Here is a 22834-nt window from a genome sequence, read left to right on the forward strand (position 1 = left end):
CCTAATTTCCAAAACATTTTTTTCTTTTTTTATCGCATTAATGTATGTTATGATAATCAGGACGTTATTTTTATACATATTATAAAGAAAGTGGAATGTAATTTAATTTTCTATATTATGAATTTAACGATTATATTTTATCTCGTTACGATATTTTATATCCAAGAAAAATTTAATAAAATTGAAAAACCTGCATGCATAAAAAATGTAATAATATACAATACACACGCTGTGAGATTAAATTTCCTTGTTTTCCCCAAGGTGGGAAAATTTTTCTTGAGGGACTACACGATCCACTTTAGTGCCTTTACATTTTTATAAATTGAAATCAAACAAAAATATGAGATCAAACGTATTGTAATGTTTTTATTAGCTTTTATTTAAAATCTTTTAATTTATTATTAAAATGTGCTTAATTATTTATTTACACTTTCTAATTTATTACACTTTTTACACTTATTTTAATTGACAAAAAGAAACACAATATTAATTTATTCTACAGCTTTCGCGATATAATAGTTTACTTTAGACTAAACTTAAAAATCTAAATTCGGCTCTGGATCAAAACGTCACTGGAATTATCTACTGACATCTACACTTAATGGTATTGTTTTACATACCATTTTACATACCATTTTACATACCATTTTAATTACACTTTTTACACTTATTTTAATTGACAAAAAGAAACACAATATTAATTTATTCTACAGCTTTCGCGATATAATAGTTTACTTTAGACTAAACTTAAAAATCTAAATTCGGCTCTGGATCAAAACGTCACTGGAATTATCTACTGACATCTACACTTAATGGTATTGTTCTCTTGAAACTTTATCGTAGCCTTCTGAACGCCGATTCTTTTTCTCGATTTTCGGCCAGTTTCTGGCAACGCGGCATCTACGTTCGATTGTTAGGTTGGGAGACAGTGGTGTAATATTGCCTTCTCCTTAAGAGATGCTTCCTCCTGGAACCTTGTCGGGACTGGAACTGGATGCTGACATCGGCAACTGGACCCTCTTGGTACCGGTATCTGCATATAAGATAAACTCTCCTTCTGGTAGTGGATACCCTAACATTGGTGCTGTGATTAATTGCTTCTTTAATGTTTCAAAGGCAGTTTGACAATCTCCATCCCAGCAGTAATCTCTTGCTTCCTCTGTAAGTCGCGTTAATGGTTTAGCCATATCTGCAAACTTCTTAATAAACCTTGGATAGTAAGTACATAGCCTACGTAGCCATAGATTTTTCCCTTATCCACAGCCAGCCTTCTTAGGGTTTAACATCAATTGGGCAGCTGTAAGTCGATTAAAAACGATTTCTAAATTCTTCATATAGTCTTCAAAAGTCTCCCCCAAGAAGATTATCTAATCTAAATACACCAGGCACGTTTTCCAAGATAATCCTCTAAACACGTTCTCCATAAGCCGCTCAAATATCATAGGAGCGTTACAGAATGGCACTACGTTGAATTGCCACAATCCAGATTCTGTGATGAACGATGTCTTCTCTTTATCTACTGGGTCTATTTCTACCTGCCAGTATCCAGACTTCAAATCCAAAGTAAAAAACAATTTACTTCCAGCCAATGTATCCAACTTGTCGTTGATCCGAGATAGGGGATAACTATCTTTCTTGATAACATTGTTCAACAAACGGTAGTCCACATAGAGCCTTGTCGTTCCGTCTTTCTTCTTGACCAAAACCATCGAAAAGAACCATGTGCTAGTAGAAGGTTCTATGACCTCGTCTATCTTTATTTCTTGAACAATCCTTTCAGCTTCCTTTCCCTTCACCTGTGGTAACCGTCGAGTTGTTTGACGAATTGGCTTAGCATTACCAGTATTCATTTTATGTTTAACAACAGTAGTTCTTCCCGTCTTTTCTCCTTTCGGTACAAAAATGTAACGATACCGCCAAAAAAATTTCCTTAATTTCCTTTTCTCCATCTGATTTAGAGACTGGCCAGCAACTGCAACTATTTGGTCGAATTTGTCGTTTGAATTATCGGATGTTGTCGTCTGACGGATTATAGATGTCATAGGTATACAGGTTCCTACTTTTGTGTCTTTCTTGATGGTCTCTGGGTAGTCATTGACATTAATAAGTCTTACACGAATTTCTTTAGCATTCTTCTTCAATTATGATTCCTTGGCCAACCTCCTCATCATGGTTCCAAGGTTTTATCATAACAGGTGTTCCTTCTTCCACAATTCTCTGTAGCCGCGCTACTATGTTCGTTTCACTTCTTGCAGGCACAACTGTATCTTCTTTAACGTCTGCTGGCACAGTGCTGTCATCATGTGGATGAAGAAATACCTCCTCGTTACCAACTTTGATTACCTTATTCTTAAAATTAAATTGAAATCCATGCATATTCATTACGTCCATTCCTAATATAACATCCTCTTCGATATCAGCAACTATAACAATATGGAAAAACTTTTCTGCTCCAACTCCTAATTGTATCTGGAGTTCTTCGTGGATGTTAGCATTTTCACCTGTGGCGGTCCGCAGTCCAAACCTCGTTGGTAGAAGTTTCTTATGGCTGTTTATAACTGTCTGGCGTATAATAGTCCTGGTCACTCCAGTATCTACCAACAATGTATGATGTTTAGCATTTATTTCTCTATCTACATATACCACTATCTTCACAATATTTGAAAGAAGCTATTAGTACCAGATGGTCTTTGGAAAAGATCCTGGTCGAAGCTGCACCCCTATTTGTTTCTTGCTAGCGAGTTACTTGATTTATGTTGTATTTAGGGTGTTTACTTGAACTTCGTGCGTGTCTCTTTTCACCCTAATAACAGCAACTTATGGTCTTCGTTTTCTTGTATGTAATACCCTTTATTATATTAACAAGCTGATCAAGTTTATCTTTATCTTCTTCCTCTTTTATAGTCATAACTTTACTGTACCCACCAGAGGCCTGCGTAGCTGATTCGTATTCGAGGGCGGCGGATAATAAATCGACCAGTATCTTGTGACAAGCTAATCGCAGTGTTCTCTTCATTTCATGGTCACGAAGAACATCAATAAATGTCTGGGCACTCAACTTTGCCATTATGTCTTGGATTAGCATATCGTACTAACCTGGCAATATCTACCTCATATTCTTGAAGAGCCTCATCTCTCTTTTGTCTTTGATTTTTAAGCTGTTACTGGAAGACATGCTCCAAGTGTTTATGGCCATATCGCATGTTTAGTCTCTTCTTAAGTTGTTCGAAATCAGCTGTCTCCTCTGCGGCTATGATCTGAAGTACATCTAAGGCATCTCATCGAAGAGCGATAGTCATATTTACAACCTTTTCTTTTTTAGACCATCTATTCGCCCTTGAAGCTGATTTGAACTGTTTCATATAAAAATATAATTAGAATTGACAATAATTCGTTCAGTATTTTGTGAAATAAACTAATTTTATAAGGATAGTTAGACAATTTTCTTGTATTTAGATAGGTTCCATTGTAATCTAGCTCAAAACAGCTATCTCAACTGTTTCATCCCGTCCGAATTTTTGTTTAGCCTTTTTTCTTTGCCACAGATCTAGTTTCTTGAAATTTTCTCACTAAATCGCTAACATAAATATGGTAGTAGCTCTAACACTATCATTATTTCGACAAAAAAGAGAAATAATTTCATCTCTTTTTTGAATATTGTAGATAATTTTAATAACAAACTATAAAGTTTATAGAAATAAATGAAGCACTAAACTATTTTTGCCAGTTGTTTAAATTTTTTTAGTTAACTAATTTTTAATTTCATCTCCTAAAAATTAATGTTTGGCTTGACAGAATAAGACTCAAAGATGTAATCCATCTTCTGTATATTAGAGAAGTTCCCCTAATATTATAAAAACTATCGAAAACATCTACAAAAACAACAAAATGGAAGTTAGAATAGATGGACAACTTACAGAACCGATAGAAATAGGCAGCGGAATAAGACAAGGTAATTCATTGAGACCCATCAAATCAACAAAAGCGTTAACAAAGAAAGAGGATACAGAATGGGAAACGAAGAAATAAAAATACTCTGTTACGCAGACGACGCAATATTGAAAGCCCAAGATGAAGATAGGCTGTAAAAACTGGTCCACAGATTTAACATAAGAAATAAGCGAAAGAACGAAAGAAAGAATATGACAATCTCATCTCAGAAAACTAAAACAATAGTAGTCAGCAAGGAACCAACCAGATGTAAAATAGAAATTGATGGCATCAGTATTGAACAAGTAATGGAAATAAAATACCTGGGCATTACATTGTCTAGCTATGAAGACCTGGACAAAGAAGTGAGAGATCAAGTACAAAAAGCAAATAGACTGACAGGATACCGACTGGCAAAACAGACACATTAACACTGAAATGAAGTCAAGAATTTATAAAGCCAGTGTAAGACCAATAATGGCATATGCCTCAGAAGCAAGACCCGATACAGCCACAACGCAAAGACTACTGGAAACGGCATGGATGAGAGTTCTGAGAAGAATTGCAGGAAATAACGACATAAGCAGAATGGAGCAGACCCGTGTCGTCAAAATAGCAAGAGATAAGTCACCAATCGGCAAAAGAAGTATCGGACGACCGCGCAAAAGATGGAGTAGCAACCTTCCATAGAGGTATTAATCTGTCAATTAACAAGCAGAATTGCTTATAAAGAGGAAGAAGAAGAAGAATTAATGTTTTAAGAACTGACCATTCAAAATCAAAAGAAGTGTCGTTTGAAATATTAATAAATAATCTTTTCCGTCGACCGTCCTTTATGATCAATTTTAACACCCTCAAAATCATTGATTAATGACCCCTATTAATGAATGATTTTCTATTAATGAACCATTTTATTATAGGCAACACAACATACATTGCTTGCATAAATTAATTAAACGCTCTGTGATTGGCAGTGACCTGTGATGTAGGCAACCAAACATATACCTATTTATATTCCCACTAAAAAATTAATTTAAAATGAAGTAGCCGCTGTTAGTACTATCTGTCATTGTATGTCATTATTTACTCTATTGTTTAAAAGTCTGTGTATTTGAAAAATGGATATTGACGAAGAGTTTAATTTAACTCCACCAGAATTTACTTCTTCTATCACATAATTTACAGAGGTCCAAGAAGACTTAAATATAAGTCATGTTATTGTTACTTCTAATAAGACAGAGAATTTTATTTTTCACGTTAAGAACGGCTATGAATAACTATTCTGATGAGCTTTATTAAAGCGAAATACGTATCAATAGATACATAGACGCTTTGAACGTGAAATAAAATCTTTTCTGTCTTTTTCATTTTCATACTTAAATATAAATTTGTCAAAATGCTATACAGCAGATAATCATTTATCAATACCTTCCTTTAATTTCAGTAATTGTACTATTTCGAATATTAATGTTTACTACTTATAATAAAACTACCACTAAGGAAACTTTGAATAAAGTGAATGAAAGCTGAAAAAATTGTTGTTTATCGTTAAGTAAATAAATATTTTAACTAAGATATCTTTTTTTCTAAAAAGTACGGTCAACGGAAAAGTTTTGTAACGAACTCGTGAATTAAAATGGCATTTTATACAAATTAATACACTTGTTGGTTAAATAACTATTAAAATCATATATCACACGCCACTCGTTTCTATTTAAGATTTTAGGAATGAAGGCTAATTTATTGCAACTTTAAAAACCTAATGAATTTATTATTCTTTCTTATCCTATTTTTATTTATTTACAGATTTATAGTCTTCTCTGTGTGATATCTCAGTACCAAGAACTTAAAGCCGGTAGAGGTAGAGCCTTAGACGACCAGATATACAGGGTAAGTATTGCGTTAACGTAAGAATCTGCATGAAAAAGCATAATTTTGTCGTCGTTAACATTATTATCATCGTGATAGTAATTCTGGCAACCGAGTACAAAACTCAATGGTTTTGTAAGACAGTACAGTAGACTCCCGTAAGTTCGGCCTCGGTTAGTTCGGTCTCTGCTTAGTCCGGCCGGCTCTCTGAGCATTAGTCACACACTTGGCGAGCTCCAGCCAGACGCGAGTAGGTAAAGCGCTCATCTTTACGGTAGGCCTACAGTGCTTACAGTCAGTGATTCTTGTTTCACTTGCGATTTTTACTATTTATATATGTATATACATAGACAGTATACTTGTGTGTGTGTGGACATTAATAACTGTTTCATGTCGTGCATTAAACTGCTTTAAAATGAGTGAAATGCGTAACCGTAAGTACAAGTCAATGGAACAGAGACTATTCGCTCCGTGCGTAACTATGGTAGGGGTACCTTGAAACGATGCCAGCGTAGGTAGCGGTGAAATATGACAAAATTGGACCTATCTTTTTACGCATAATTTTTATCAAAAATGGGTGCAAATACATGTTGCGTATTTAATTGTGCTAATAATAGCAAAAATAGTGAGTGTAGTTTTTATAGGTTTCCAAAGATTATATATAAATTAGAGAAAAGAAAAGTTGGACTCGTACTATTAATATGAAAAAGTAATTATCACACAATTTCATTTTTATGCAAATGAAATAGGAAAAAGTTAAATAATTTACCTTAAATGATATTTCATAAGGTTTCAAGCTAACTGCAACCTGACTGCTATCTTTAGCAGCTGTTACATAATAACTTTTACTATTATTGTTTTTGATTACATGCTCTTCGACAAAAAAATTGATTTGCCAGTACAACATTATTTCCTTTCTTTTCCGTTTGGGGTTGAAAAAATAAATTATGACGAATTTTTAGAAACCCAGATTTGAATACATTTATTTTTTACGTAAACTGAAAAAATATAATTAAAAAACTAATTATTAATAATTGTCAATTTCGTATGTATTTAACAGCTCAAATTGGGAGGTCCAAAACTGTCATATGAAGGCGGTAGGTGTCGCGTCAGTCACGCACAGAGCGAATAAGCTCTGAAAAGATTGGACAAAAGAGAATACGTGCAAAGTAGTTGCAAAGATTTAAACGTGAGCAAAAGTACAATTAACGACTGGCGGCACAATAGAAAACCTATCGAAGGTTTTTGTACACAGATTGAAACTGAAAAAGTTCTACAAAAGCGTTGCACACTGAGAAAAGCAAACCACGAATTGGTGGAAGATGCTCTGTAGTTGTTGTTCGTTCAAGAATGAAGACGGGGAACCCCGTTAAGTGTACTAATCCTAAAAGAGAAGGCTATGATCTTGCACTCAAAACTTCAACCAGAAGAGGCGTTCTCGGCTAATGAGGGATAGCTCTTCCGATGGAAAAAGAGACACGGGGTCCATTTTATTGGAGTTTGTTAAATTTTAGACTTCTGCCCAGAAAAACCTTTGCCACTCCACAAGAAACATCTGCGGCATGATTTAAAGTCAGCAAAGAGAGGATAACGGTCACCTTGGGTTCAAATGCCTCAGGGATCCATAAGATACCCCTATTTGTTATTGGTACAGCAGCAAAACCGAAAGCGCTTAAGAACATAAACATGAAAACTCTACCAGTGTATTACCGGTCGCAGAAATCAGCATAGATGGACACATATTTGTTCAGGAAATGGTTTGTTCCGAAAGTGAAGAACCATTTCACAAAACAAAATCTGCCCATCAAAGCACTTCTACTGTTTGACAACGCGCCTACTCACCAGGAAGGTCGTCAGTGTGACGATGAAAAATAAATTAAACTGCTGTTCCTGCCACCCAATGTAACCAGTCTTCAACAGCTAATGGACCAAGTGGTCATTGAGTGCGTCAAGAGAAAGTATCGCCGAAAAATGCTTTCTGAAGTTATTTCCAAACTGGAGGCTGATGACAACTTAGACCTCTTAAAAGTACTGAAGTCAGTTAATATGAAGGATGTTATGTACATGTCGGCCAAGGCATACGACGAAATACCACCGTCGACGTTTGTAAAGTCTTGGAAAAAACTTTGGTCAAATATCGAAGATAATATTGACCAAGCAAACACATCAGCAGATGAGCCAAACAACATTCTTGTTAACGAACCTGATGACGATGCAGCTCTATTGCACGACCTTCAGCAACTACCGAACTGTGGTCCCATTGTTGAAGAAGTTGTTTTGGAGTGGATCAGCTTTGAAAAGGAGCTATACAACAAGATTTTGACCGATGAAGAAACCGCCGAGTGTGTCATTCGCCAAGAAAATGAGAAGGATAACGACACAGATGCTGTTGAGAATGCAGATGAAGCCACGCTCAAGGCAAAGCAGCTTTGCAACTGGCAGCTACCTACGTCGAACAGCAAAAAGAAGCAACTGCCATCGATATAATGATTATTAAAAAGTGGTGTGACTTTGCATCAAAAATCATTAGAAAAGAAAATTCAGATTTTAAAATGAATTACAAAATTACTGGCTTTTTTTAAGTGTTTAAGAAGCCAAACTACCAATGTGCAATAATGTTTTTTTTATTTTATTAGGCCTAGAGTTCTGTAAGTATTGTTTTAGAGTATTTTTGTAACGGTCTATCTTTTCATATGTGTTAAACATATGTCAGAGTATTCCTCTGCGCTGTCTTCTACTTAATGTACAAGTGTTTTGTTTTTGCTAGTTCCATACAAACAATAAACGGCATTTTTTTGGATAAGCATCGGTTAGTTCGGCCACTTTTAAGTTCTTCCTATGGTTAGGTCCCGAGGTGTCCGAACTTACGGGAGTCTACTGTAAACGAAAAATGCAAAGAAAAGTAAACAACCTAACTGAAATACATGAATAATAAGACACCACATTAATATAAAAATTGAAAGAGAATTCGCATGGAGACACATAAGCTTATTAGAATAACCAAAAACAACCACGGAATGATTTTCAAAAGATCTGGAACACTGTAGAATTTTCAACAACAGATATAAAATAACATCCTCGTATTGTTAACAGTTATCCTTAATGTAGTGGAACTAAACTAAAAAAAATTATTAAGAAGAAAAAAACTGAATGTTTCTTTATATCACTCTAGTTTTTTTTGGAGGGAGACATTTAAAATAATTTATATTGTGATGTTGCGAACCCCATTTCAATATCGGGAAGAGGAAAACTTTATTTACATCAAAAACAATTCTGTTTATATATTAAGGTTGTTAATTGTTTACTAATTTACCTAAAACCTTTTATTACAATAGCAGGTAGGGGAAACCGGGGGAATTCTGCGCACCTAAGGTAAAATACTTACAAAAAGTTTCCTATGTGCAAACAAACTTCCATAATTTAACTGCTGAAACTTGTATCTATTGGGAACGTTATTCCCATAAAAAATAGGAATAAAGTTTAACGGATTTTGAAGAAAAAAATTTACTTTAAAAAACTGTCATTGCACGGTATTAGCCCAAGTACGGGGTAATTCTGCGCAGAATTAAATAAATCTATTGTAATAAAGTAAATATTGTAATCAAAACAGATTTCTTAAAGACAAAATAAAAAAAAAACATTATAGAGATAATTTTACTTTCTGGCTGTCTTTGTGTCTTGTGCATAGTTTCATCACATCTCGATGGTCCTGGTTGTGGTTCGGTATTTCTAGGTGGAGTTCTTTGTATAGTTTCATCATATCTCGATGGTCCCAGTTGGGGTTCGGTATTTCTCGGTGGAGTTCTCTGCAGAGTTTCGTCACATCTCGACTGATCAAGGTCCTGTCATCATTGGTAACATCGGCTTCTAAGTCCATTACAACGTCCATTACATTGGTAACGTATTAAGCTGAAATCAACTTCAGAGAATTTATTAGGATCTATGGCCATATTCCAGCAGCACGGAACCCGGATATTCCTTTGTCCATCGTGACAACTCTCAGGTATACTCTGTTAAAATGGAAGCAAGTTCAAAATGTGTGATCTTTTCATGAGTATGAGTTCTCATATACAAGTCGCACTCACGATTGAAAGCATTCTTTAGGGGCCCAAAAAAAGTTAGGCCAAGAGGTTGAAGCCTGTGTGAGGTATGAGGGAAAGTGAAACCATAACAATTCCGTGTGATCTGCAGTAAGTATAAATCTCCAAAGAAATGTGACTCCCATGGTTATCCAATATGAGAAGCACTGGATCTTATCTTATCTTTCAACTTATCCAGTCGAAAAACCAATCATTTATCCAACCGTTTTTTGAACATCTGTAGATTGCTCCAATTGGGCCTCCTCCCATTAATTGTGGACTCATACGTATTCGAGAGAATATGAACATAGGAGGGACAAACTGTTCTGAAACATTTACAGCGCATACTATGGTAACATTTTCCCATCTTTCCCAAGATATTACGGATCCTACTTGCTTTTGACCTTTTGGTGCTAAAATTTTTGATGGTTTCTGGACTGTAGAAATGCCCGTTTCATCTACATTAAAAATTCGACTCTCAGGAAATTTGAACTTTTCCATAACTGTGAGCAGATTGTTAAAAAATCGTTCAACCTCATCTTTATTGAATGCAGAAATTTAGTTTTGACTGGTACCTTCGGGTTTACTAACACTAATGTCTGGATGACGCTTTAAAAAGAGTTCTAACCAATCTTCCTGGTTTCTGTTCCTGTTCCTGATTCCTGTTCATCATTAAAAATTGGTTTCCTGTCAAGTTTTATTTTTTTATGGCTATTGGACTTTAGTTTGTCACGTAGAGTGGATTCTGGAATATTGAATGATCGCCTTACTTCTCGTATTTTTCGTATAGCAGTGATCGCAGCTTTTAGTTCATGTTCTGTCCATTTTGATCTTTCAGTTTTCCGAACGTTAGCACAGAGCATTTTGGAATCAAAATGCAATAAAAACAATATGTCAGCAAAAATTCTTACACGGGTTTATACCGCGCAACACAAAATTACCCCGACACAGCTGCGCAGTATTCCCCCTAAGTAAGTAACCTAACTTAACCTATCACTGTTCGTTAATGGCTAAATAAAATGCATTATTTTTGTACGTGAAATTAACTATACATATAAAGCAAAATAATCGCTGAATAGTTTTAATGAAAATTAATAACAAAAGCACTTACCGCTTGTTAAAAATTAGTCGAAAATTACATCAAAGTCTTGAAAATCAAACAATCTGTGACCTTGTCTAAACCAATACTACGAATGCAGTCATATTACAAACATGTGGTCGGCTAGCAAATACGAGACGGCGCACTGTGTTGAATGTTGCAATACTTACGCCGTGTTGCCAAGATACTGATGCGCGATATTCCCCCGTGCGCGGTATTCCCCCGGTTTCCCCTACACGCAAAAAATTTCAAAGGAACAGAGGTTTTATAACTCAGTGAATTTAAATGAAATTTCTAGAAAAGGTCGACACATTCAGAAAATTTTGGCATTAAATATTTTTTTATAAAAATATGTAGATGCAATTTCTTGTAAAAATATAAAGTTTATGCAAAATATGCCAGCTTTTTGCATATATTCCTGTCTCTAGTGATCGCCAATGTCCGGGAGACCGGATAAGGCACTTATATATTAAAAGATACGTATTTACTTAAATGTTTATGTTTTTTAGGTACCAAATGTGCATTATAGTTCGCAACCGACTGCAACGAGCTACTTGAGTTCAAGGAAGCAAGTAACGTATTACGAAACAAAGCCAACTCCTACGCAAAGTCCAACAGGAGCAGGTACGTCAACGGAACATTGTATTTTCAAAGAAATGTTCTAGGTCCACAAACTTCTTCTTCAAGTGCCATCTTCGTTCCGAAGGCAGGAGTTTCGTCTTTTTCTTATGGACCTTTTTCCTGCTATTTTCCCTTGCATAATTATTCGAAGCAGTTCATATCTTTCGCCTCTTGTAATGTGTTCCAAGTATTGCAGTTTTCGTTTTTTGATCGTAAATATGACTTCCTTTTCTTTATTCATTCTTCTCAAGACCTCGACATTTGTGACTCCCTCGGTCCATGATATTCTCAGGATTCTGCGATACATCCACAGTTCAAATGCCTCTAATTTTTTGGTATCAATCTTTTTCAACGTCCATGACTCCATTCCTTAGAACAGCACAGAAAGTACGTAACATCTCATCAGGCAAAGTTTCATTTCAAGGCTCAAATCTCTTCCGCAGAACACTCTCTTCATTTTAGTGAATATGGGTCTGGCTTTTTCTATTCTTATTTTGATTTCTGCTGAGCTATCGTTGTCTTCATTTATAAAAGTGCCTAAATATTTGTATTTGCTAACTCGATCGATAATTCATTGTGTAAATATAAATTTTGGACATTTTGTGTTGATTTCGATATTACCATAAATTTAGTTTTCTTTATGTTCAAAGATAGTCCATATTCTTCGCTGCAGTCTGCTATCTTATTCACCAATGTCTGTAGCTCTTCAAGTGTTTCTGCGATCAGAACGGTGTCGTCGGCAAATCTCAGATTGTTTAATCTAACACCATTTATTTTAATACCTACGGATTGCTCAGAGAGTGTTCTATTCATTACGTCTTCAGAATAGAGATTAAACAGGGTTGGTGACAGTATACACCCTTGTCTCACACCTCGCTTTATTTCAATTTCTTCAGTGGTATTATTCTCTACTCTCACTACTGCTTTCTGATTGTAGTACATATTTGCTATTAGTCGGATGTCTCGTTTATCTAAATTCTTTTCTGTCAGGAGTCTGATTAGGGGATCATGCCGCACTTTATCAAAGGCCTTGTAATCTATGAAACACATGAATACATCTTGATTTATGTCAAGACATCTTTGAGACATAACGTTTAGTGCAAACAACGCCTCTTTTGTTCCAAGTACATTTCGGAATTAAAACTGGGTATTATTGATGTAAAAAAAAAAAATGTATATATATATTGGTAATTCATTGAAAGATACAACAACAGCAGACATCAATATATTGAACAAACAAATAGTCAACACAATGCAACAGGCTCAAACTAAATATTGTCCGACAAGCAAAAAAGATGAAAAACTGAGTCAACCCACGAAAACCCTTATAGAACTAAGGCGACAAATGAAAGGAGATAACACTACAAGCAAAGAAGCGATAAATCAAATAAATAAGACGATCACAAAGGCAATAAGAAAAGACATAAGAAACTACAATGTAGAAAAAACAAAACAGGCAATAGAGAAAAATAAGAACATGAAAGTTTTGAAGAGGAGCGTACAAAAGGGGAAAATAGAAATTAACAAACTGAGAAACAGCACTGGAGAAGAAACAACGAACAGAGATGAAATATTAAGAATAGTCGAAGAGTTCTACACAGAGTTATATAGATCAAGAAAAAAAGATAACAATACGGAACCTCCAATTACACTAAAAACTGGGGTATTAAACCAAGGATCAGATTTAATGCCCGATATAACAAAATCAGAAATCAAAGAAGCCCTGAAGAAAATGAAAAATAATCGAACCCCGGGTGAAGATGGAATAGTATCAGAAGCACTAAAAATTGGAGGGGATGTATTACTTGAAAAAATTAAACAACTTTTCAATATCTGCCTTCACAGCGCCAATATTCCAACAGACTGGAACAACGCTACTATGATTCTATTACACAAAGCAGGAGACAAAGCAAATTTAGAGAATTACAGACCGATTAGCCTCCTCAGCCATATATATATATATATAAGTTGTTTACGCGAATACTAGTTAAGAGAATGGAAAGAAAATTAGAGACTTATCAACCAAGGGAACAGGCAGGATTCCGAAAAAGTTACGGAACAAATGACCATCTACAAAGTATAAAAACCCTAATAGAGAAAGCAGTGGAATACAATAAACCTCTAGTTCTAATATTTATCGATTTTCACAAAGCCTTTGACACAGTTGAGCTAAGCAAAATATTACAGGCGCTTAAAGAATGCAGGCTAGATTATAGATATACTAAATTATTATACAAAATATACCTGCAGGCAACAACCACTGTCAGATTACATACTAACAGTAATCGCATAAAAATAGAACGGGGGGTTAGACAAGGAGACCCAATGTCACCTAAACTTTTTAATACGGTGCTAGAACATGTTTTTAAGAATTTGGATTGGATGACAAAGGGAATAAAAATAGATGGAGAATATCTAAACAACTTACGTTTCGCCGATGATATACTTATAATAGCTGAAGATCTAGGTATGGCAAGAGAGATGGTACAGGAACTCGTTGTGGCTACAGAAAGTGTAGGTTTAAATATAAATATCTCGAAAACAAAAATCATGACCAATTTGGTACCCAACCAGAACATCAGTATTGGTGGAAAAGAAATAGAACTCGTAGATAGATATAAATACCTGGGACATGAAATTATGATTGGCAGGGATAATCAGACTCATGAACTGAAGAGAAGAATCGGCCTTGGGTGGGCAGCATTTGGAAAACTGAGAGAAACTTTTAAAAGTGAGCTGCCCACATGCCTAAAGAGAAAGGTATTTGATCAGTGCGTCCTCCCAGTCTTGACGTACGGAGCAGAAACACTTACCTTAACAAAAGCAGCAGCTACCAAACTGAGAGTCACGCAGAGAAGAATGGAGCGGTCCATGTTAGGAATAACTCTGCGAGACAGAATAACCAACGAAGACATCAGGAGAAGAACCGGAGTGAAACTAAAATGGAGATGGGCAGGACACATAGCCAGAATGACAGATGGGCGATGGACAAAGAGGTTATTGGAATGGAGGCCAAGGGAAGACAAGAGAAGCGTCGGTCGACCACCTACAAGATGAACTGACGATTTAAGAAGACTCGATAAAAACTGGATGAGAGCGGCGCAAGATAGACGGGGTTGGAAACATGAGGAAGAGGCCTATGTTCAGCAGTGGACTCTTGAGGCTGGATGATGATGATGATTATTGATGTCCATTTCCAGTTTTCTGTGTACTCTAGAGTGTATAATTTTCAGTTTTGTCCACAAACTATTAAGACTTATTTCTGTAGGCCTATATATTTTCTTATATCAGTTATTTTTTATGAAGTTGCAACAAAATTTGATTTGTCATGTTAATCGAGTAAATAAACTATAACTATATGAACTATATACCAATGTATAGCGGATAGGAACTAAGGGTAGTGGGTAGGAACTCTTTAAATTCTTGAAGATAGTCGTATCAGGGAAAATGAATCAGCGGTTTCCTGATCCGGGAAACTAGCACCTGTTTAGGGTCCCTTGTCAAGGGTTACGGATGAAGTCCACAACGGCAGCCACGGTGGAGAAGCGGAGCTTCAGTACGGTGCGAATGGCGGCAACCCTCGATTATAGGGTTAATATAGAATCAAAACAGTAGCGTCTGATCCAGAATGGACGGCTACGAACAGCGTCTGACCCAGAGTGGGCAGCTGATATAAAACTCACCAACCCTTGTAGCCAGCGTGGTGTTTTAAGGCTACTCATCCTTCCAACTATATAGACATGGCGAATACTAAAACGAACGGAAACAGTCCCCAGGTGGGTGGAGTATGTTATACCAAATCTCACACCCAAAAAAGGGTCTGCCTCGTGGAATCTGGAGGAGGCAAGAATTCGCTTAGTACACAAAGAATGCACATCGGAACATATAACATCAGAACGATGAGGACAGAAGATAATCTAGAAGAGTTGCAAGAAGAACTCAAGACCATAAAATGGGACATAGTAGGCTTATTTGAGACAAGGCTTAAAGGCGAAGAAACGACTCTACTAAAATCAGGGCACACTTTGTACCAATACAATTCAGGAAATAACCAAGGTATAGGAGGCGTGGGCTTTTTGGTAGATAAGAGAATTGAAAACTTGATAACTAAATTCCAAGCGATTTCTAATAGAGTTATCTATCTGGTAATAAACTAAACCGTAGATACAGCATTCAAATAATCCACTGTTATGCACCAACTTCTTCTGCAGATGATGAAGGGGTAGAACAACTTTATGAAGACATTACAAGAGCTAGAAACTTAGAGAAAACATATTGCGTAATAATCACGGGAGATTTCAACGCTAAAATAGTAAAGAACGAAAATAACAACGACCACTAATATATTGGAAATTTTGGACTGGGAAGTAGAAATCACAGGGGAGATATGCTCGCTAATTTCCTCAGCAAAGAAAAACTATTCTGCTTAAACACATTCTACAAGAAAAAGATGCAGAGAAAATAGACGTGACACAGCCCAGACGGCAAAGTAAAAAATAAAATTGACTTTATTCTCTCTAACTTCAAAAACATTGCTAAAGATGTTACTGTATTAAATTCTGTCAACACTGGTAGTGATCATGGATTAGTTTCATATTACATAGATCATCGGGTGCGAATAGAAGTAAATACGAAATTCGATAGAAGAAAATTATTAACACAGGATAAATTACCAAACATAGAAGCACTCGAAATGAATCAAGAGGAATATCAAAGTGAACTAAAAAAGAGACTAGGACCTCTACCAGTAATCAACACGAAAGATATAAATGTAATAACACAAAAATTAACGAATGACATAACATTAACTGCAAAAAAGATCTGTGGTAAAAATAGAAGTCCGAGAAAAACAAAATTGAAACAAACAACACTGGATTTAATGGAAGAAAGAAGAAGAACATCGAAAGAATCACCAGAGTATAAGGCTTACAACAATAAAGTTAAAAAGAGCATAAGGTCAGACTTGCGAGCCTATCAAACAAAACAAATATTGTAAACGATCGAAAATAATAGAAACATGAGAGTATTGAAATCAAATTTAACTAAAGGAAAATCAAAGATAACTAAAATCAAAAACCAACAGGGGAATACGGTGACAGAAAAAACTCAAATAATCAAGGAAATACAAACATTCTATGAGAATCTATATACATCTACTATACAGAACCCCGGAACAGACCATAGAACAATTCTAAACGTCGGCTCGGAAACTGTTCCTAAAATAACTTCTTCGGAAATTAGACATGCCTTACAGCAAATGAAAAATAAAAAAGCTCCTGGTGAGGATCGTATAACGTCTGAAATGTTAAAAATGGGCGGCAACATCGTAGTGGAGGTTGTGGAAGTTTTGTTCAATAAGTGTCTAACAGAAAAAAGAATAGTCAGTCTGTGGGAAAACGCCGAAATAATACTTTTACACAAGAAAGGAGACTCAACTAACGATCACTTACAAACCATCAGAACACTGGTAGAAAAAAACCACAGAATATAATGTACCTCTACATATGGCATTTATTGACTTTCACAAGGCTTTCAATAGTATTGAAACTTGGTCCTTTTTGTCAGTCCTGAGGTATGCTCGAATACTCACGGTACACTACACGTATTAAAAAGATTTATGAACAGACCACATTCCACATCAAAATCAATGGAGACGAAAAAACTGAAAAAATGCGTCTTGGTAAAGGTATTAGACAGGTGATACTATTTCACCAAAGCTTTTTACCTTTTTACTACCAAAGCTTTTTTTACCAGCTGGAAAATGTATTCAAACAGCTCGACCGAGAGCAAAAAGGTCTAAACATTGATGGTGTACGTCTGAGTCATTTGAGGTTTGTGAACGACATATTATTATTTAGTACAGATATCAAGGAACTGGAGCAAATGCTCAAGGAATTAAATCAGCAGGCAGATAAGATAGGTCTTAAAATGAATCTTCAGAAAACAAAAATAATGAGTAAATTACAAACTAATATTGTTACTGACAACGTCAGTCTTAAAAATGTAGACCACTATATATATATATATATATATATATATATATATATATATATATATATATATATATATATATATATATATATATATATATATGTATATCTTGGACATACCATTAAAATCAGCAAAGAAAACCAAATAGCCGGAATAAAAAGACGCATACAATTATCTTGGGTAGCTTTCGGCAAGTTAAGCTTTATCGTGAAGAATAAAAGATATACCAATGTGTCTAAAACGTAGAGTTTATGACAACTGTATCTTGCCTGTAACTACACATGAACTGGAGACCACGGCTTTTACAAAGAAAACCTTAGAGCAGCTCAGTATAACCCAAAGAGCGATGGAGAGGGCCATGCTAGGGATTAGTGAGAGACAGGATTCGAAATATCGACATTCGTGAAAGAACAAAGATTACTGATGTCGCAGAACGTATAGCAAGGCTCAAGTGGCAATGGGTCGGACATGTTGCCCGAGATAATCCCGCAAAATGACACAGAGATTAACAAACTGGAGACCAAGAGAGAACAGGCGAGGAGTAGGCAGACCACAGAAGAGGTGAGCAGATGATATCAACCAAGTCGCGGGCAAGCAGTGGATGAGAATTGCCAAGAGTAGAAATCAATGAAAGCAAATGGAAGAGGCCTATGTCCAGCAGTGGACGAATACAGGCAGAAGAAGATACCAATGTAGACAAGGCGAAAAGCTCGAGTTCGTTCGGAAAATTATTTTCATGAGATATTGCAAAATACGGTTCAAGGGGTCTTCCAGGCGAAAAGTTGTTCAATTTTTTTAAACAAATTATAGCAATAATTTTTTTGGACCTGGAAAAATTTTTTTAGGTTTTTTAGATCAGTAAGGAAATGTGCAGGTGTCAAGGCAGTAGGATCGCTAGAATCATAGGAAAGATTACAAATAGGTCTTGAATTAAACATGCTTCAACCTGATACAGAAACGTGGTAAAATCTTCTTAAGTAAGAGAGACGTCGCCTGTCACCCATTTAAGATGGTATTTTACAGACTTTATTCCCGCTTCCCATAATCCACCTTAATGTGGAGCTCTAGGAATTATAAAATTCCATTGTATCCCATCACGGGCTAAATCAGTTTCGATATGAATGGCGTTACAAGAAAAAATTTTATCTCGTTATTTGCACCAGCAAATGTGCTTCCATTTTCGGAATATAATTTTGCACACTTTCCTCGTCTAGTAATATATATCTAAGATATGCTTTGGTAATTTTGAAATTTCTTCCCGGCTTCTCAAGAAGAAAGGAAGGTCCAGCATAGTCAACGCCGGAAGTAGAGAAAGGCTTAGAAGCAGTTAAGCGTGAAAGGGGAAGATTTCCCATGAGAGGACATTTGTTTCTTGAATTGAATTTGAAGCAACGTGTGCAGTCATATGTAATTTTTCTGATAAGAGTTCGGCCGGAAAAAGGCTACACTCTCTCTCCAAGAGATGCGCTCCTGCGTGCTGAAGTCTGGCATGTTCATATTATGCGATTAGTTTTGTTGAGTGATTATTAGCAGGTAACACAGCAGGGTATTTCTTAGTAAATTCATAATTTGAGTTGGTTAGACGACCTCCAACTCGTATGGTCTTAGCGGAGGTATCAAAGAAAGGATTTAATCCCAACAATTTACTATCTTTGTTTATAGGTTTGAAATGTTGTAATAGTTTGTATTCGTCATAAAAGAGTTGATATTGGACAATACGAATTAAGTTATTCATCGATTCAGTACATTCTTGTATAGTAAGAGGTCTAGTAATACATAAATGTAGTGGTCTCGTAGTATTATTTTGAAATCTGAGTATATAGGCAAAGATTTGTTGAAGTTTGGGAAAACTCGAAAACCTAGTGAGAAGGTCAAAATCTTCGGAAAGTGATGCAAAAGTTTTCACAGGTTTTAATAAATCAAAAGTATGTAGCGAGCCACACAGGGCCATGAAACCATGACTTAGAAGTAAGAAGTGTTTTTGAACTAAGCCCTCTAGTTGAAAGGTTAGCAGGATTATCGGACTAGCAGGAGATATTGACGTATCTCCATTGTTTAGAATTGGTTAAGTACTGTATTTGTGAGACTCTGTGAGGAGTGAGGAGAAGTGTTTATCCAAGTAAGTGCAATTGTAGAATCGTACCAGTAGTACGTGGTCTCTAAATTGTATCTAAGTAAAGTTTTTAATTTTGTCATTAAGTTCACTTAGTAAAAGAGCACCGGATAGTTCAAGTCTGAGTATGATGACGATCTTAATTTTGTAGTGGTAGAGGAATCTTTCATAACACCGTGATATGGTAAAAGAAATCCCTAATTATCTTGATTGGGGACAATTGACACGTGTCCCAAGTTTTATGTTTTCATTTATTAAGTCATGATATTGTAGTTTCAGATCGGAATTTTGCTCAAATTTTCTTTCCAAGTTATGAAATTGTTTGATAGCATTTGTTTTTGAGTCATCGAAATAGAAAACAGTGTTTTTCTGGTAAGTGATTTTGCCTTTCACCGAATATTTTTCGTTTTCCCTTTTCTCGTCTTGGTCGTCATCGTTGAATCTATCCAGTTTCGAGGCATAACCCTGCTTCTATGAGCGAAATATTTGTAGTCCATTAGTAAGGTGCTAACTGTTAGTGCAGTACTGTTAAGCTACTCGGTGCACCCAACAGCACTACTGGCAGAGTTTAGTGCTTTTATCTGCTACAAAAACTAAAATTGAATGAATGTAATAATCATAGTTGCAAGAAAAAGTCATCAGGCTGTTTAGGCTATAAACATCACATCTTTATATACTTTTAAATTGTAAAAATACTTTAATCTTTTTAATTATGTTTTAGTTCGCTCGCCTTCAATAATACCGGACATCCTTTCGCCAAATATGAGCAGCGCCAGAAGGGGCTCCAGGAAATCGGTCAAATTTCCTGATAGTAATCCAACGCAACACAACGGATCCCAACTTTTGGACCCGTGGTCGATAGAAGTGCGATCTCCGATGATGGTACCGCGAGGTATCGATACAGCACCATTACTAGACTCTGGTGCAACGCCAGTAACACAATCGAGTGTATAGTAGTAGTACAGTCCGTATTTGTTAATATTTTGTTAATAATAAAATTAGAAAACACACTTGAAGTTTTAATTAATATATTTTAACTATGTTGTACAATATTTACTATCAAATAATATGAAGTATATTATATGAGTCCGCTAGATGCAAAACTTTGTATTTACTGTATAAGTCAAACTGAGTTATTTGCAAAAAAACTGATAAATTTTGCAAAAAACCTTAGACCTAATAAACGGCACTTTTTTGTGATAGATAAATGCTTTATTAGGTAAAATATAATGATTTTTTTCTTAGAAAAGTTATTGGGTTTGCTAGAAAAGGAAGAAAAATTTGAAAATACCGAGTTTTGCAAGTGAACTATGTAAATACAGATTTATGCAACTGACATTTGCAAATACATGATAATAATCAACCATTAACGATATTAGTGGTTGTTATATTAGTCTGTTTTCTAAACATAGTGTGTTAGGAATAAGGAAGAAAGCATGTGGAAGTAAACTTTTAGTGAAGTTTATTTTTATCCAAAGTACAAAAGGTATTACAAATTATAATATGTATATATTTATATTAAATCCTAAACTCTAAGTTCCTCTGGGTCCTCATCATCAATATGATCATTTTCTGCAGCACTCTCGTTATTATTTGCTTGTACGCCAGTATCTATAATTTTATAAAATTTGAGATCCGGCTGGTCTCTCCAATTTTCACCAAAATGGTTTCTAAGGAGAGTGCCTATGGACGATTTATCTCCTTTCAATGAACATCCAATCTGTTGTAACTTTGGTTTCAATAAAGAAATCTTTTTCCCTTTTCGTATTATAGACTTGCTGAACCCTATGTCAGAACGATAAAATATTTCCCCCCTTACCGTAGCCATATAATCTTTGTCCTTAGAAAATATAAATCGTTTCGTTGCATTACATTTAAAATGCCACTGGGAAGGTTTTTTAACAACAACGTCACTCGTCTTTCTCCAGTCTGATATCTGCCAGTCTTTACCAAGTCTCAGCACCTCTGAGTGTTTTCCAATTATGTCTTCATATTCTTTTCTGTTTATTACAACGTTCTTCTTTTTTATCTTCCTTTCTATCATACCGAAAATCCTATCTATTGGCAAAAAGGAATGACCAACAACAGGAAACGTAAACTCCACTTCCTTGATGTGACCAGGTGCTTCATAAACCAACCAGTAGATTATCATAGACATCATCGTGCTATTTTTGTTCTGTCCACCACATCCATCTGCAAATAGGTGAACTTTTTCGATTTGATTTTTAAAGTTGAATTTTATGAGAGTATCATGTACAGCAGAGGCAACAGCATTTGAATCTTTTGGATGTTCAAACTCCAGCCACACATATGACGTCACATTTGCAGAAGAAAGATGGGATTTCTAATTTCCAGCCACGATGGTGAAATTATAAAAATTTATTTGCTGTGAGAAATAAGCCGCCTGGTCGGGAAGCTTTGGCAAAGAAAGATTTTTTTGACAATCAAAAGAAAATATTTGTATATTATGATTTGATTCATTTTTTAACAAAGAATAAAAGGCTTTGGCTCTTAACGTATGAACTCTCTGCTCTGTTATAACCTTTAACTTTTCTTCTTCTGAATTTTCTTTTCTCAAAATTTCCTTCGCTCTGAGACACGCAGAACAAGCATCTACTAAGGGAGTGCCGAATGATATGTTGTAGTGTTCATTAACGTATGTTCGAAAATATGATAACTTTACGGAATGATGTGGATGACGTTGACAATACATTCTGTAAAACTTTGTAAAATTCAGATCACATGGTAAATACAATCTAGTCGATCGTCCTCCATTATAATGACTCTCTGCACCGTTCAAACGCCCCATAAATGTTTGGATAGATAATTTTATTGGATCAAATCTACCTTTTGTTGTATCTCCCCCTCTTCTCTCTTTTGGTATTTCACCCCGGATAACAAACGTTCTTACAACACGCTCTATTCTTTCAGAACTTAAATGAGTTATTCCAAGAAATGCTGTCTTGCATACTCTTAAAAGTCCACCCTCTACTGTAGGAACAAAATATTTAATTGAAACTCCATGTAGGTTTGTACCTGATCTCTTGGGCTTTTGACCTTCACAAAATTTCAGCAAAAAAATATCTTGTTTTATTTTGTCAGTTGTTGAATACAGATTATTATGGAAACGCT

The 22834-nt window shown here is 35.5% G+C and overlaps 1 protein-coding gene across 7 annotated transcripts in view; it reads left to right on the forward strand.

Moving 5' to 3' along the window:
- LOC140450416 (uncharacterized) overlaps positions 1-20703 on the forward strand; it is a 743391-nt gene extending 722688 nt beyond the window's left edge. For all 7 annotated transcript variants that reach the window (XM_072544040.1, XM_072544042.1, XM_072544044.1 and 4 more), the window contains 3 exons: positions 5737-5820; positions 11487-11601; positions 20424-20703. In XM_072544040.1, coding sequence (XP_072400141.1) covers positions 5737-5820; positions 11487-11601; positions 20424-20656 — 432 coding nt within the window. In that variant the 3' untranslated portion in view covers positions 20657-20703. The remainder of the gene's footprint in view (positions 1-5736; positions 5821-11486; positions 11602-20423) is intronic.
- The last annotated feature ends 2131 nt before the right edge of the window (positions 20704-22834 follow it).

The sequence above is a fragment of the Diabrotica undecimpunctata genome, chromosome 9, assembly GCF_040954645.1.
Source record: "Diabrotica undecimpunctata isolate CICGRU chromosome 9, icDiaUnde3, whole genome shotgun sequence".
NCBI classification, from domain to species: domain Eukaryota; kingdom Metazoa; phylum Arthropoda; class Insecta; order Coleoptera; family Chrysomelidae; genus Diabrotica; species Diabrotica undecimpunctata.